Source organism: Emydura macquarii, unplaced genomic scaffold (genome assembly GCF_026122565.2).
Source record: "Emydura macquarii macquarii isolate MOO-44397 ecotype Brisbane River unplaced genomic scaffold, CSIRO-AGI_Emac_v2 contig_2636, whole genome shotgun sequence".
NCBI classification, from domain to species: domain Eukaryota; kingdom Metazoa; phylum Chordata; order Testudines; family Chelidae; genus Emydura; species Emydura macquarii.
Window position 1 is genome coordinate 35,422,083 of NW_027132773.1, and position 15,459 is coordinate 35,437,541.

At 37.4% G+C, this 15,459-nt stretch overlaps 1 protein-coding gene across 1 annotated transcript in view; it reads right to left on the reverse strand.

Moving 5' to 3' along the window:
* Positions 1-15,459, reverse strand: part of SLC2A13 (solute carrier family 2 member 13) — a 283,132-nt gene that overhangs the window by 206,024 nt on the left and 61,649 nt on the right. Inside the window, exon 2 of the mRNA XM_067564428.1 lies at positions 14,853-15,012. Within this exon, the coding sequence (XP_067420529.1) occupies positions 14,853-15,012 (160 nt within the window). The remainder of the gene's footprint in view (positions 1-14,852; positions 15,013-15,459) is intronic.

Sequence of the window (15,459 nt, forward strand, 5' to 3'; positions counted from 1 at the left end):
GGCTTTTCTACTATTTGGCCAGCTCTAATAATAAGTTATATGTTTTAAAAGAGAGTGGACTATAAATGTTACCATTAAATATAGGACATAACTGATTTATTCCTTTAAATTGCAGGGAGTGCAGCAGCACAGCCGATTTTCAACCTGGTCTATGAGGGTTACTCCTCTAGATTATAGACAACAGATAAATATTTCCTGGTTTGTCCATAACAAAGTGCTTTATCAATATAATTAATATGCCTGAGTTCTGTTTGCAGTCATGGTGGAGTGTGGAGAGCAAGCCAAGAGGAAAAATACCTGGAGAGCCAAGAGCCCAAATCTACTACAAGTTGACTAGTTGCCTGGTCTGGAAATGGGAATAACTTTCAGTCTAGATTTGGTATATTATAGTATAGCAGGTCCTAATGTCATTCAGGCAATTTTAAAAACATACATCTAGTGAGCTAGCATTCAGAAATCTAATATATTTCTTTCCTATAGAGAGTATAAGACTTTGAATTTGAAGCCAAATGCCTAACAGAAATGAAAAAATCCAATATGAAATTTAATATATCTTCTGTAACATTCCTCCTCCTCAGAGACATCACTACAGTACTATTAAGTTTGCATTAGCAGAGTATATAAACATGACAGGAGAATCATGTCGAATTTTTTGGTTTTGCTTTGGTGTTTTTTTAATTTAATGCCCAGCATTTGCAAGGACAAGTAGAGACTAGAGAAGGTATTTACCATTTTCATTAGCATTAGCAGGTTAAAGTGTATTTAGATGAATTAGTTGTATTCAAGTTGACAGGGAAATTCAACCTGGAGTATTTAAAGAACTAGATGAGGCAATCTTGAAACTGTTAGCAATTTTCTTTGAGAACTAATGGAGGACAGGTGAAGTCCCAGAGGACTGAAGAAGAGCAAACACAGTTCCTATCTTTAAAAAGGGGATTACTGGGGGAATCCTAGACCAGTTAGCATAACTTCAAAACCTTGAAAGTTACTGGAACAATTACTGTAAGCACCTTGAGGATAATAGGGTTATAAGAAATAGCCAGCACAAGGATAGTTAAGCACTGGAACAGGCTTCCAAAGGGAGGTCACTGGAGGTTTCTAACAACAAGTTAGACAAACCCCTGTCACAGATATGTTCTAGGTATACCAGGTCTTACCTCAGTGCAAAGGACCAGACTAGATGACCTCTCAAAGTCCCTTCCAGCCCTACATTTCTATGATTATGTCAGTGACCAGGAAGTCCTAACAAAGGTCAAGGCGGGCCCCATTGTGTTTAGATACTGTACAAATAAATAAAAGACAGTCCCTGCTCCTGAAAGCCCAGAGTCTCATTTTCATACAGAGCACAACAGGTGGATGAGAAAAATGAATGGGGATGGGAGGATGAGGTAACAATAAAACCAACAGAACTTTTTCATAACAACATAAGTCATTTTGGTTGCTAGTGCAATAAAAATAATAAAGATATCAACTCTAAGGCCTTGTTTTCCCCTTTATGCCAGGGTAGCTAAAGAGGCAACACCCCTGGCTGTATTCACAGTTAGACCAACATGAAGGTGCTTTATACCATCATAGAAAGTCTAATTTGGCAAAGCACAATAAGGAAGGATCTGATTCAGTCATGGATTCCGTAACTTCAGTGGACTTTCGTGGCATCTTCGGCTTCAGCTTGCCCCTGGGGCCGGGGCCAGGGCTCATGCTGGAGCAGCGCCCCCACTCCCCAGAGTATTTTTAGTAAAATTCAAGGACAAGTTGTGGGATTCAGTGAACTTTTGTTTATTGCCCACGACCTGTTCATGACTTTTACTAAAAATACACATGACAAAATCTTAACCTTAACAATAAACTAAATTGGTATAATTGCTTCTATACTAGGGTTTTATCAGCTTACCTATTCTGGCAAAAAATCAGACCCTTTACCAACATAGTTTTTAAGTGTAGTCTGCACATGCAAGTCAGTGCAGTGCCAGGCATACACTAGAGCTATTGATCACCAACCTGAACAGACCTATGAACATCATATTGTTTACCAAGTGAGGCAGCATTTGTTTACTTCCACCTACTGATGAATATCTGAACTATCGATCTCCTCCACAGTCCATATCTTTTCAATACTGTTAATTTACTATAATCTTTATACTGGCATATTTTTCTCTAAAGTATTACAAATACTTAAGATTTATATAAAAATATCAATGTGGTTGTTAACAGAACTGAGTGAATAATTGATTTTTCAGTCTGTTGAAACTTGTGGGGGGAAAAAATCATTTTGGGTCAAACTGAAAACATAACTTTTTTAATTTTTTGGCAAACTGAAAAGTTGAAGAAAAAAAAAAAAGTTGGGGTGAAATAAAATGTTTTGTTCAAACCAAAACCAAATGCTTCACTTTGAACATTTTTCAAAATATTTGTAATTCTTAAGAATAAAATTAGAGAAAATTCTGAAATGAAGTCAGTTCAGATAAAAAAAATTCTAGTTTAATTTAGAAGATGTCAAAACAAAATATTTTGTTTTCTGAATTTTTTTAAAGATCTTTTTAATCAAAACTATTTGGCAAAATTGACACAATAGATTCACGAAATGTTTTCAGATTGCTGAGTCTACCTTTTTTCCCCACCACAAAAAAAATTTTAGCTGAAAATTTTCACCCAGATGTTTTAGCTAGATTCTGGACTCTTTAGTATGGAAACATCAGAAGAATTTTGTCAGGTCCTTCTACAAGTGTGTTACTCCAGAAAGGATATGTACGCACAAAAAACAGCAGAACAGAGACATTATTTCCAACTGTAATAATTTTCAATATAGTAGAAATGAGGTGTGGAGAATGAGGGAGATAGCTATAATTTTTTTTTAATATTAGAAGTACTTCATTTTACCTGCTTCATAGTATTCTGTCTGACTGCCTGGAGTTAAATCAAAGGAGGCTGTTGGGAAGGTTGGGAGAACAAGGAAGAAACAAAATGAAAGGTATAAGGTCTCTCCAAGAATAGCAGCAAGGTTCCTTAAGAAAACAATGGATGAGCTGTTCACTGAGAAATAACCAGCCAGGTTAACAGTCCTATTATTCCAAGGCAAGAGCCTAAGATCAAAAAGAAAAATAAGACAAGGTCTGCACTAAAAACTTCTACTGACATAGCTACTTAGGTCAGGGCTGTGACTTATGACTGACATAGCTATGCTAACAAAAAGGCCATCGGGTAAATGCAGTTATAATGACAGAACTGTGCATTTACAATTATAATCTGCATCCACACTAGAAGCACCTTGTTTGTATAGTATATCAATGAGGCTACACCAGCCTCAGCCATTAAAAACCTCTGCCTTGAGATTAAAAGGGCTGGCGGGGGGCGAGGAAGGGGAAAGCACGGGCAGCTGCTGCTCATGGAGCAACAGAGAACAACTGCAAGAGGGCAGTCTGTCTCTCCCTGCCCAGAGACGGAAATAACTGGGCTAAGTGGAACTTACCAGAAATGGCAATAAAAGATTAAGGTTTAGGTAAGATCAGAGGTGTGTAGACTTCTGCTTGTTTTAACCCTCTTGTCTGCTTGCTATGTAGTTTTTGTATACAAACAACAAGCTTGTTTTGTCCTTCTCCAGTCCCCTGAGACTTCACCCATCCTCCATGAGTTTTCCAAGATAATCGCTAACAGTTCTGAGATTGCATCAACTAGTTCCTTAGGCACTGTAGGGTGAATTTCATTGGGCTCTGCCAACTTAAATACATCTAATTATTCTTTAACCTGTTCTTTCCTGATTTTGGCTTGCATTCCTTCCCCTTTGTTGTTAATATTAATAGAGTTACATATCTGGTCACAATTTACCTTTTTAGTAAAGAATGAAGCAAAACAGACATTCAACTCTTCAGCCTTCTTGATGCCTTCAGTTATTATCTGTCCCTCCCTGCTAAGTAGAGGACCTACGCTTTCCTTCATCTTTCTTTTACTCCTAATGTATTTATAGAATCTCTTCTTATTGCCTTTTATGTCCCTTGCTAAGTGTAACTCATTTTGTGCCTTAACATTTCTGATTTTGTCCCTACATGCTTGTGCTATTCCTTGTGTACTCTTTGTTAATAATTCATCCATGTTTCCATTTTTGTAGGATAATAGACATAAATAAATAAAATTTATAAGGGGCTCTCCAAACACATAGAAAGACAGTCCCTGTTCTGACAACCATAATCTAAAAAGAGAGTTGAGGAGTCATCCGCTTCCCCCCACTAATTCCTAATCAAAGAGTGGGAAATCCATGCTGGAGACTCAGGTCATTTCCTATCAGAAAGGTGGAAAGGTGCAGTAAGATTCACTTCTGATGAAACCCCAGGCTGACTTAACTCCTAGCAGCCAGAAAATCTTTGTGATGCCTGGACTAGTGACCTCTATTTGTCCAAGCCAAATCCATTTAAGAGGGCCCAATCCCACGTGTTAGGAAAACAGCCATTTGGCTAATGGTTAATATCATTTTGGCACAAATACTAGTAAAGTCAATATTTTTGTAATAAGTCAAGCATTTAGAATCTCGTATCTAGAATCAAGCAACAGAAGAAAAAATTAAAAGGGACCTAGTGGAGGAACATAAAGAATAAAAGGTTATTTTATCTTTTACTTCAGTTTAATAAATTTACTCAAGAAAACTGAAAGTAGGAAACTGACACTTAAAATAAACTGAGATGATAATTTACACTTGAATAAGGTCACTGTTCTGAGTTACAAGCAACTGCAGTCTGTTTGCTCTTCTGTCATTCTGATTTAAAAATAAAAACCCAAATCTCCCCAAACTGTAAAAGCTAATTCTTTAGACACTGACAGAGGTTTCCCCAAACATGCGTAGGAGTTCATTTGTATGCAGTGAATTGTAAGCTATGCAAAAAGTTTAATTTAGCTCCATAATTATATAAAAATACAGTCCAGATAACAAGACCTTTCATGCTTGTCAGACTACATCCGCAAAGCATAAAAAAGCCCTTTATATTTACTGTTCATTTGTAGTTTTTATTTTTTCCTCAACTAAGCAGTTAACCCTTGATTTAATCTTAAGTGGAGCACAGGATCTGGTCCAAAAGGTGAATATAACTAAACTGCTCAGTAATAGCTACTATAACATAATTAAATTCAACATCTTTGTGGGGAGAAATACCAAAAAAAAACCCACCACAGTACGATTTAACTTCAGAAAGGGAAATTACACAAAAATGAGGAAGCTAGTTGAACAGAAATTAAGAGGAACAGAATGACATGCCTGCAAGTTGCATGGAAACGTTTAAAAAACACCATAATAGAGGCTCAAAGTAAACGTGTACCCCAAATAAAAAAAAATAACAAAAAGATCAAAAAATTGCCACCGTGGTTAAACAGAGTAAAAGAGGCAGTTGGAGACGAAAAGCTATCCCTTAAAAATTGGAATCAAATCCAACTGAAGAAAATAAGAAGCAGCATTAACTTTGGCAAGTCAAATGTAAAAGTATAATTAGGCTGGCCAAAACAGAGCAACCAGCAAAAGACAAAAAACTGAGCAAAAAATGTCTTTAAGTACATCAGTAGCATGAAGCCTGACAAACAATCAGTGATGCCACAAGACAACTGAGGTGCTAAAGAAGCCCTTAAGGCAGACAGGGCCGTTGTGGAGAAGCTAAAGGACATCTTTACATCAGTCTTCACTGCAGAGGATGTGAGGGAGATTCCCACACCTGAGCCATTGTTTTTAGGTGACAAATCTGAGGAAATGTGCCAGATCGAGGTGTCAATAGAGGAGGTTTTGGAACAAATTGACACATTAAACAGTAATAAGTCACCAGGACCAGATGGTATGCACCCAAGAGTTCTGAAGGAACTCAGATAAGAAATTGCAGAACTACTAACTGGTATGAACCCATTGCTTAAATTAGCTTCTGTACCAGATGACTGAAGGATAGTTAATGTAATGCCAATTTTTTAAAAAGCCTCCTGAGGCGTTCCTGACAATTACAGGCTCGTAAGCCTAACTTCAGTCTCAGACAAATTGGTTGAAACTGTAGTAAAGAGCAGAATGATCAGACACATAGATGAACACAATATGTTGGGGAAGAGTCAACATGGCTTTTGTAAAGGGAAACTATGCCTCATCAATCTGTTACAATTCTTTGAGGGGGACAACATGCATGTGGTCAAAGGTAATCCAGTTGATATAATGTACCTGGACTTTCAGAAAGCCTATGAAAAGATCCCTTACCAAAGGCTCTTAAGCAAACTATGCAGTCATGGGATAAGAGGGAAGATCCTCTCGTGAATCAGTAAATGGTTAAAAGATAAGACAAAGGGTAGGAATAAATGGTCATTTTCACATTGGAGAGGAGTTAAGAACAGGGTTCCCCCAAGGATCTGTACAGGAACCTGTGCTGTTCAACATATTCATAAATGATCTGGAAGAGGCGGTGAGCAGTGAGGTGGCAAAATTTGCAGACAATACAGAATTACTGAAGATAATTAAGTCCAAAATGGAGTGCAAAGGGATCTCACTAAACTGGGTGACTGGGCAGCAAAATGGAAGAGGAAATTCAATGCTGATAAGTGCAAAGTAATGCACATAGGAAAATATAATCCCAACTATATAAACAAAATATTGGGGTCTAAATTAGGTGTTACCACTCAAGAAAGAAATCTTACTGTCATTGTGGATAGTTCTCTGAAAACATCTGTTCAATGTGCAGCAGCAGTCAAAGAAGCTAGCAATTTTAAGAACCATTAGGAAAGGGATAGATAATAAGATACAATATCAAAATGCCACTGTATGGTACACCCACTCCTTGAATACTGCATGCAGTTCTGGTTGCTCCATCTCAAAAATGATATATTAGAACTGGAAAAGTACAGAGAAGGGCAACTAAAGTGATTGGGGTACGGTGCAGTTTCCATGTGAGGAAAGATTAAAAAGACTGGGACTGTTCAGCATGGAAAAGAGACAATTATGGAGGGGGGGGGTGAGGAGGATATGATAGAAATCTTTAAAATTATGAACAGTGTGGAGAAAGTGAATAGAAAAGTGTTATTTACCCCTTCAGATAACACAAGATTCAGGGGTCACCCAGCGAAATTCATAGGAAACCGGTTTAAAAACAAATATAAGGACGTAGTTCTTCACACAATGCAAAGTCAACACGTAGAACTCTTTGCCAGAGAATGTTGTGATGGCCAAATGTATAATTAGGTTTAAAAAAAGAATTAAATAAGTTCATGGAGGATAGGTCCATCAGTAGCTATTAACCAAGATGGTCAGAGATGCAAGTCCATGGTCTGGGTGTCCCTAAACCTCTGACTGCCAGAAGCTGGGACTGGACAACATTGGATTGATCACTTGGTAATTACCTTGTTCTGTTAATTCTCTCTAAAACATCTGGAACCAGCAGCTGTTGAAAGGCAGATTACTGGACAAGATGGAGCATTGGTCTGACCTAGTATGGCCATTCTTATGTTCTTAATTATTAAAATGCATTTTAGTTAAGGACATGGGGCATTTAAATTATAAAAGCGCCACATCTTTCATTCACCTCTCAAATGCCATCTATACCCTTGAGATCAGTTGGTGCATGTTATCTTTCTATTGGTGGGAAATACACTTGTAGCCACTAATTGATGTATTTCTGGCCATTAATTGAAGCAAACTAGTAAATTCCTACTGAAATCAAAGGGAGATTGACCTAAATAGAAACTGCAGGAAAGGGCCCAATACCGTATCAAATAGTGCATCACAGTTTCATTTCCAAATGACGTTTCCACCATAAGAACTATTCTTTTTTTAACCAGTATTATGTCAAGGGAGGCATTATATTAGCAAGTGTACCTTGATTTAAAGCCCAGTTTAAATAAGATACACAGCTACATGGTCTAGACACATAATAGGATGATATGCTGTGGGGACTAGCTGCACTTTGGTTTGCTGGCATTTTGGCCTCAAGTTTATTACTTCACGTTTCTACCTTTTCAGTCTTAAAACTGAGCACACTCCTTTTACGTGTAAGCCAGATACACATCTCTAAAAATTTATTTTTCTTAAATGAAAAGTATTTTCCCACCAGCGATTTGAACAGCAGACTGTAGTAGACTACAACTGAATTACAATGAAAAGGTTATCAAAACACATTCCCCTTTATGACACTGGTGATACTTCGTTTTCATTTGAACTAAAATAACCAATATTTTATAAGTAATACTAAATAGAATTATAAATGACCGACCACATGTAACGTCTGTGCAAATTGATTTAGGATTATTATTCTTAGTGAAAATTGGTCAAAAAAACTTTCAATTAAACTTCTTTTCCATTGAAAAGAGACATTTCATCAAAACCAAAATGTACTGTGGACACATATCAGTTTCGGCTAAAATGTGATTGAGAAGATTTCTTATCAACATAAGACGCATGCACGTGCATGCACCCCAAGTTCAGAACAACCAACAGTCCTGTAATCAGGGGACTCACTGCGGATGTGGAAGACCCAAGTTCAGTCCCTGCTCCAAATTAGACAGAGGGGGTCTCAATTCTGTTTTGTGACATGGAATGAAAAAAAGACCTTTCAAAAATTGTCATGAAAAAACATGTACGTGTGTGCGAGAGAGAGAGAGAGAGAGCCACCTGCACCCCAGAATAGCTAATTGTTCAGTGGTTAGGTCACTCACCTGGTATATGGCAGACCCAGGTCTAAGTCCCTCTCTGTTTAATTTGGAGCAGAGACTTGAAACTTGGCCTCCCACAGGACTACTGGCAATTATGGTGTGGGTAGCTCTCTCGTATTTTTCCACTAACGTTTTTGGAAGGTCTCTCTTTTGTTCCACATAGCACAAAGGAAGTGTTTTGAAGTCAGCCCTACTTTTAAAGCTTTTTACAAACATTGTTCATTATGCACCAATATTATTTCTATTTCATAAATGAATAAACCGAGGCACCAAGGTTGAGATTTTCAAAGGTGCCTCAGGGAGTTTGGATTTCTAGTTTCCTTAAGATCTTTTGAAAATCCCAGCCTAAATAACTTCCAAGTCTTGCAAGTCCACAGCAGAACCAAAAATAGCATCCAGCTCTAAAACAGCTAATCAAGTTTAGAAGATAATTAGGACTATTTAACTTCTCCATTCAAATAGCTAATGTTATTTTAATGTGGCTGGTTTTATATTAGAATTGATGTTATTGAACTTTCTTAACTTCCAAAACATTGAAATGTTTGGGATCAGAGGTTCCCAAACTCTGATACCTGCACCAGTGGTGATACCTGAGCTTGTTGTTCCATCCATTCACTTCACCAACTTTTTAAGAAGGTAATAAGTGAACCAATAAATTCTGGGAGCCCGTGGACAACATAAAATATTGCTTTTGTTTTAAGAAAAAGGGATAACAATGTACCTATAATTACAGTGGTATGAGAATCAGAAATTTTAAAGAAACTTAACCTTCATAGAATTTGGACTCACTATCTTTTAAAAGTAGGAGAAAGATGCTAGATCTATTTTTGTTACAACCATGGGAATACAAAGGCAATATATTGGCTACAGGAGGGTTCCCTGCTTCCTGAATACAATAGAAACAAAGTTCTTGGTATGACCTGGTGAAAGCACATAACTTTGTAGCTCTTGTGCTGTTTTTTCCTTACAATTCATTATGTATATGCAAAATTATACCAAACAGGCTAAATTTACTTTGTTTTGCTTCAATAACTACATTTAGAAAATGCATGATAAAATGTTCCTAAATTTTAGCTATACATTTCTCAATAAATAAGGCACGTCTAATTTAAACACTATTTGATTTTGGAGTGATTTGGGCTGAGTCAAGACACAGAACAAGCTTGTTTTAAAGGGCCTCTTCTACAAGATGAGTAATTTAAACCAAGGATTACACAGTGGTACAATCTTCAGTTCCCTGCACAGGAGACAAATGACCGCAGAATTTTCAACAAACCCACTGCTACTGGTAGCTTTAGAACCTTAGCACCCCCCATGTAGGAGATTAGACAACACACTCTTCTGGCTCTCTCCATCTCCTGCAGCCCATGGCAACAGTGAGACATTGATCCTGAAGTCACTGGACTCAGGTGGAGAATCATGTACTCTATGACTTTTGTGAGCATCATTTCAAAATTACTTTCTTCCTTTCACAAAAGCACAGGGTGCTTTGAAATTTACAATGTGCAACTGTGTGTACAAATGGAGAATTGGGAGGCTGCAGCCACCAGCAGAAAAACTACTCCAATGCAGGAAGCTGGATGCCACCTTTCCCCTCCCCCGACCCTGATAACTACTAATTTGTGATGGGAGTTATCAAAAATTAGCATGTGAAGAAATGTAAAAAATAAATGTAACTTTAAAAAATAACTCCAAACAATCCAAAGTATGGCACACACAGTTGACACTAAAGAACCTAAACTCTGCCCTCCCTCAACCCTGTTAACAGCTTAAATCAAGTGTTGAGAATATTGTATCTACCCAAATGTCATTCTGCAGAGACTACAAAAATGGAATGTCTTGCTCCTAGTCATGCAGCTCTTATACTGACTCTGGCTTTATTTTTACAGACATGCAGTGTCCACAGAAAGACGCCTTATGAATTCCTGATTAGACAGATAGCATACTGACGGCAGTCATTTCATTCCCCACTCTTCATTAAAATTCCTGTGCCACCAATTATGCAATGTGATCAGAGAGCGCAAGCATATCCACATACACATACCTCCTAGCCCAGTCCATGTGACTTATAATATTGATATGAAAACAGTAATGGTTAGGGTAGCTAATAAAACATCTCATGAGAAACGTGTACATATAGAATAAATCTAAATTATAGAGCCAACCCTCTCTGGTACACATTTTTGATACTTCACTGGCAAAACATCAAATAAAGTGGTTTTTCTAAATGTATTATGTTCTCATCTATGGCTCTAGTATTAAATGATTTAGAAAGCCATTTCAGGAGACTATCTAATTTGATCCAAAAATAAAGTTACAAGGAAGGGAAAATAGGAGGCCAGAAATAAAATGGCTTGAGTACCTTAAATGTCCTTTTCCATATTTTCAGATTTTTGGGTTTCTTTTAAGTTCAGCCTTAACTTAATTTCCTTGCTTTCCAAAAGTACTTTATTGATAACTGCAACGTTTTTGTATGATTTTTCAACCTGCATTTTTTATTTACTTGTGACTTACATTGCAGCTTAAAGTGTTTTGTCTGGGATTCTGTAGTTATGGTACTTTAACTTATTCTACTCTCTGTACATGCGTCTTTTACCCCTTTCAGGCCCTGTGATGATTTCCTTCACACCCTACCCCAAATTGTGCTCAGATACTTTGATGATGGACATCATAGAACAGTGGTTCTTAACCTTTCCAAACTACTGTACCCCTGAAGCCTGAGTCCCACCCCCACGGGGCTGAGGCATGTAACTTAGTTTCATGGCACCCCTGTGGCTCCAGGCAATTACCTTTCTTGCCACCCCCAATACCAGCTCTGCACTTGCGACCCCTCTAAAACTCCAGGTTAAGAAACACTGTCATAGAAGATCCTTGACAGTAGGTTCCTGGCTCCCACATTCTTTTCACGCAGACACCAAAGCAGTCTTTTCCACTGCACAGCAGCTCTTCCTGCACTGCTAGATGAGGTGTCCTCTCCATTCTCCCTTAGAGTGAGCTTCCTGATCTGGCAGGCTCAATGATTCAGTACTGTAGGTCTCAAGTGAGATATAACACTCATCGATTAGGATAGTTGTTTTTTTACTATGGATTACAATGTGCTGTCCAAGAGCTAGAGTATTTTAAATGGTCAAAAAAGAGGGGGGAATATATTTTATACATATGAATATATTTTACACACAAAAACTAAAAGAACATCATTAAGGTTACAAAGTGAAGCACTTAAAATTTAGGAAATAACAGAACTAGGTTGCCTAGGAAACTTAAATTTGGCCCCCTGGGCATACGGATTGTGATCAAATAATAATCACATACTATATTTCCCAGAGGATCCCTGCCTCTTTCCTTGCACAGGATAGCTTATGCTGAGGGGATAGATCATGGTTGTGTATTGAAAGAGGCTGTTGTCAGTAGGACCTTATTTGCTGCAGAAATTAGAAGGTGTGTAGCAAATAATACAGGGATTGCAAGTACAGAAAGGCAGGTCTCATGATTAAACAGTTGAATTCTGCCCTGCAGAATTGAATCCTATGTCTGTCTCTGCCAGAGTTTCTATGTGATTTTAGACAAGTCACCTAAACCAACTTTTCACAGGCAGTCACTAACTATGTTCCTCATTTTTTGGGCCACTGGGGTGTAATTTGCATTAACTGAAGTCAATAATAGTTGTGCTTTGAATATAGGAAGTATTATAGAATTCTATTAAATAAGGCCTGGATGTCTCAGATTGGGGCACCAAAATAAGTGGATACTTTTGACCTTAATCTTTCTGTTCCTCGTCTATAAAATGGGGATAATAAATACCTCCTCATCTCTCAAGTGTGTTGTGCAGATAAATTCAGTGATGTTTTTGAAGCACTGTAACGATGAGCACCATAGAAAAGCCAATGAGGAAATTAACAGTTCTGTCTACAGGGCTGAATTTGAATAGCGTGCAGTAATTAAGGTCTCGTGTCACACACTGATCAGTGAGGAGAAAACAGAAATAAGCACTGTCCACCCTGTGAACTGAATAAAGCAAGGGCCCTATGGAAAAAACAGTATGTGATGACATCAAAGATTATTCAGAAGGCACACAAGGGGGCTGAATTAAGGTTGGACAGACAAGGTATTTTTCCCTAGCTTCATCCTGAGAAATGGCGGAACTGTTTTGACTGAAATTTTCCAGAAAAAAATATTCTGCCTGAGGCAGACACTTGGCATACAAATTTCAGTCCAAACAGTTAAGTTTGGCAAAGTTATAAGCAACTGAAAACAGGACCTTGTAATGAGAAGTATTAGGCAACCTTAATAATATGTAATTATTAGCTTATAAATTGATTGCTCTATATGTTTAACCTATCCCTCCTCCATACCATACCTGGGTATACTTACAATATGGCACACTTAAAATGTAATCCAATATTGTGGCAATGATCACTATGTCACGCTCAAGTACAACTGTGATCAGTCAAGATACTTAGAAATAAATGCTTTATATCGTAAAAGGCTTTTCTGTTCCCTTATACACTGGTATTTTAGATGAAGGGAAAGGATTCCTTTACTTACTTTTTAAATCTATATTTAAATGACAATTAGTGAAGCTCCACAGTGATATGATTGAAAAGCTATGAAATATAGATCCAAGCATTCCAGGTATCAATTCTTTTGAAGACTCTGCAACCAATGCACGCACCCTTGTTCCCGAACAGATGTTCCAAATGAATCCCCCACACACTTAAGTAAAAATAATTTCCTAAACATTAAAATGATCTTTTAATGGGTAGTTCCATTTTAATTATCCTTCATGAACACATTTATAAGTCATCCTTTAAAAAGAAAGCCAGAGTTATAATGCATTAAGCCAAGAACTTAGTACATTCTCTTTGAAGACTTAATTTCTATTTTATTTATTCTTTTGAAATATACAGCCCTATAGGATGGATACTCAATCAAAGCTCAACAGACTAAAACTAATAAAGAAAAACTCAAAATCCAGAGAGCGAAACAAAAGATATTAGCTAACATATTCTCAATCCATGGTTTAAACAGAATGCTGCCCTTAAGTACAAATGACATCCAATTCTCAACAGATAATTATTGCTAAAAGCAAGAATATTAGGCATACATTTAAATATCATTTTTAAAGTGCCACATTTATTTGAGCCTTTTTAAGGAGCCAATATTTACTTTAATATATTTTAAATGCAAGAGGCAAGCTGGCTTTATTAAAGTAGTGCAGCAGTGCCACTATAGTTAAGGTTGTGTTATGATCTCTGTTTAAAGGTGTTCTAAATCCTCTAAAATCAACAAGCTTAGTCAGATTTCTTTGAAATTTGGGTATACCTCAGGAGGGTGCAAGGTAGGGTTAGTAACTCAAATGTGGAGTCAGAGGATTCAAAAAGTAGCCATTTAAAAAAAAATTCTTGGTAGGATTATTTTGCCCAGAACTAGAGATCAAACTATTAATGTGAAGCAGGTCAAAAAGATCTCAATCTGTCACATTTTACTCAAGGTAGTACATGGCATCCATAAATCTTTAGGGGACCCAACTTGAAAAGAGTATTTAAGAAAATGTACATTTTTTACACTGTGCATGCATAAATACAGAAAAATAGCTAGAAGGTTTCTATTCCCACCATTTATATAAAACAGCAGGAATGGAAATTTGGTGCATCTCCTGGGGGCGCAATGTAGCATTAATTATTAAAATGTGGGGTCATTTGACTGAGAGTTTCCCACGTTACAGCCCCTTCCCCGCTCCCCCTGCCCAAAAAAAAAAAAGTTTTCTTCTGCTGCCTTCTACTGTTAAACTGAGGTCTACTAATGACTGGAGAAGTCACAGACCTCTCTGATGGCTGTGAACTCACCCTTCAATTCACCTATCTAAGGCTAAATTAATCACAAATCCCTAGCTAAGACAAAAGGAGTTTTGAATGGAGTAGCTGGAGAATTCTATAATTTATGAGTCATGGGTGGCAATTTTATTTTGGGGAGAATGTAATCAAAATATTTGGGGGAAGGGAAATTTAGACATCTGAATTCTTCTGGGGAGAGTGGGGTACTGGGCAGGGCAATGGGGGAATACAAACTATTACAGTAGCTTTGTTTTATAAACATGAATTATGGTAATCATCAACAATTTAGAATTCTTTCAATCATCGAGCTAGTTCCTTCCCAAGTCATGACAACTCTATTTTCACTTTTAAATGTAAGAATTTACAAACCTCCATCCATCCTTTGCGAGGTAGCTGAAGGCTCCGTCAACAACACTTGCAAAGAACTGCCCTCCTGTGATGAAGAGAGTATTAATGGTAACTAATCTGCCTCTTAAATGGGGTGGAGCGACCTCTGCGATGTATACCGGTACTGTCATAGAAGCCACACCTACAAGAAAAGTGATGAATTAAACTTACAAAACTGTACACAACGTTCTCCTTAGTCATGAAGTATTAAAATACAGTATATAATAAATGTGACAACAATGTCACTTGCTGCTGGTGGATTCTCTGTACCTTGAAGTCTTTCAACCATGATTTAAGGACTTCAGTAACTCAGTCATAGGTTAGGAGGGTCTATTACAAGAGTGGGTGGGTGAGGTTCTGTGTCCTACATCATGCCGGAGGTCAGACTAGATTATCATAATGGTCCCTTGTGACCTTAAAGTCCATGAGTCTATAACTGAAAGCATTTGATTTCTGAGTTCCAATTGAGAAAACAAACAGCAGCATTTTGTTGCACTGCTAATAAGCTCTAGAGAACTGTTATCTGAAGCAGATGGACACATGCATTGGGAAGTAATAATAGTTACTGTGTTTGTGAATATTTACAGAT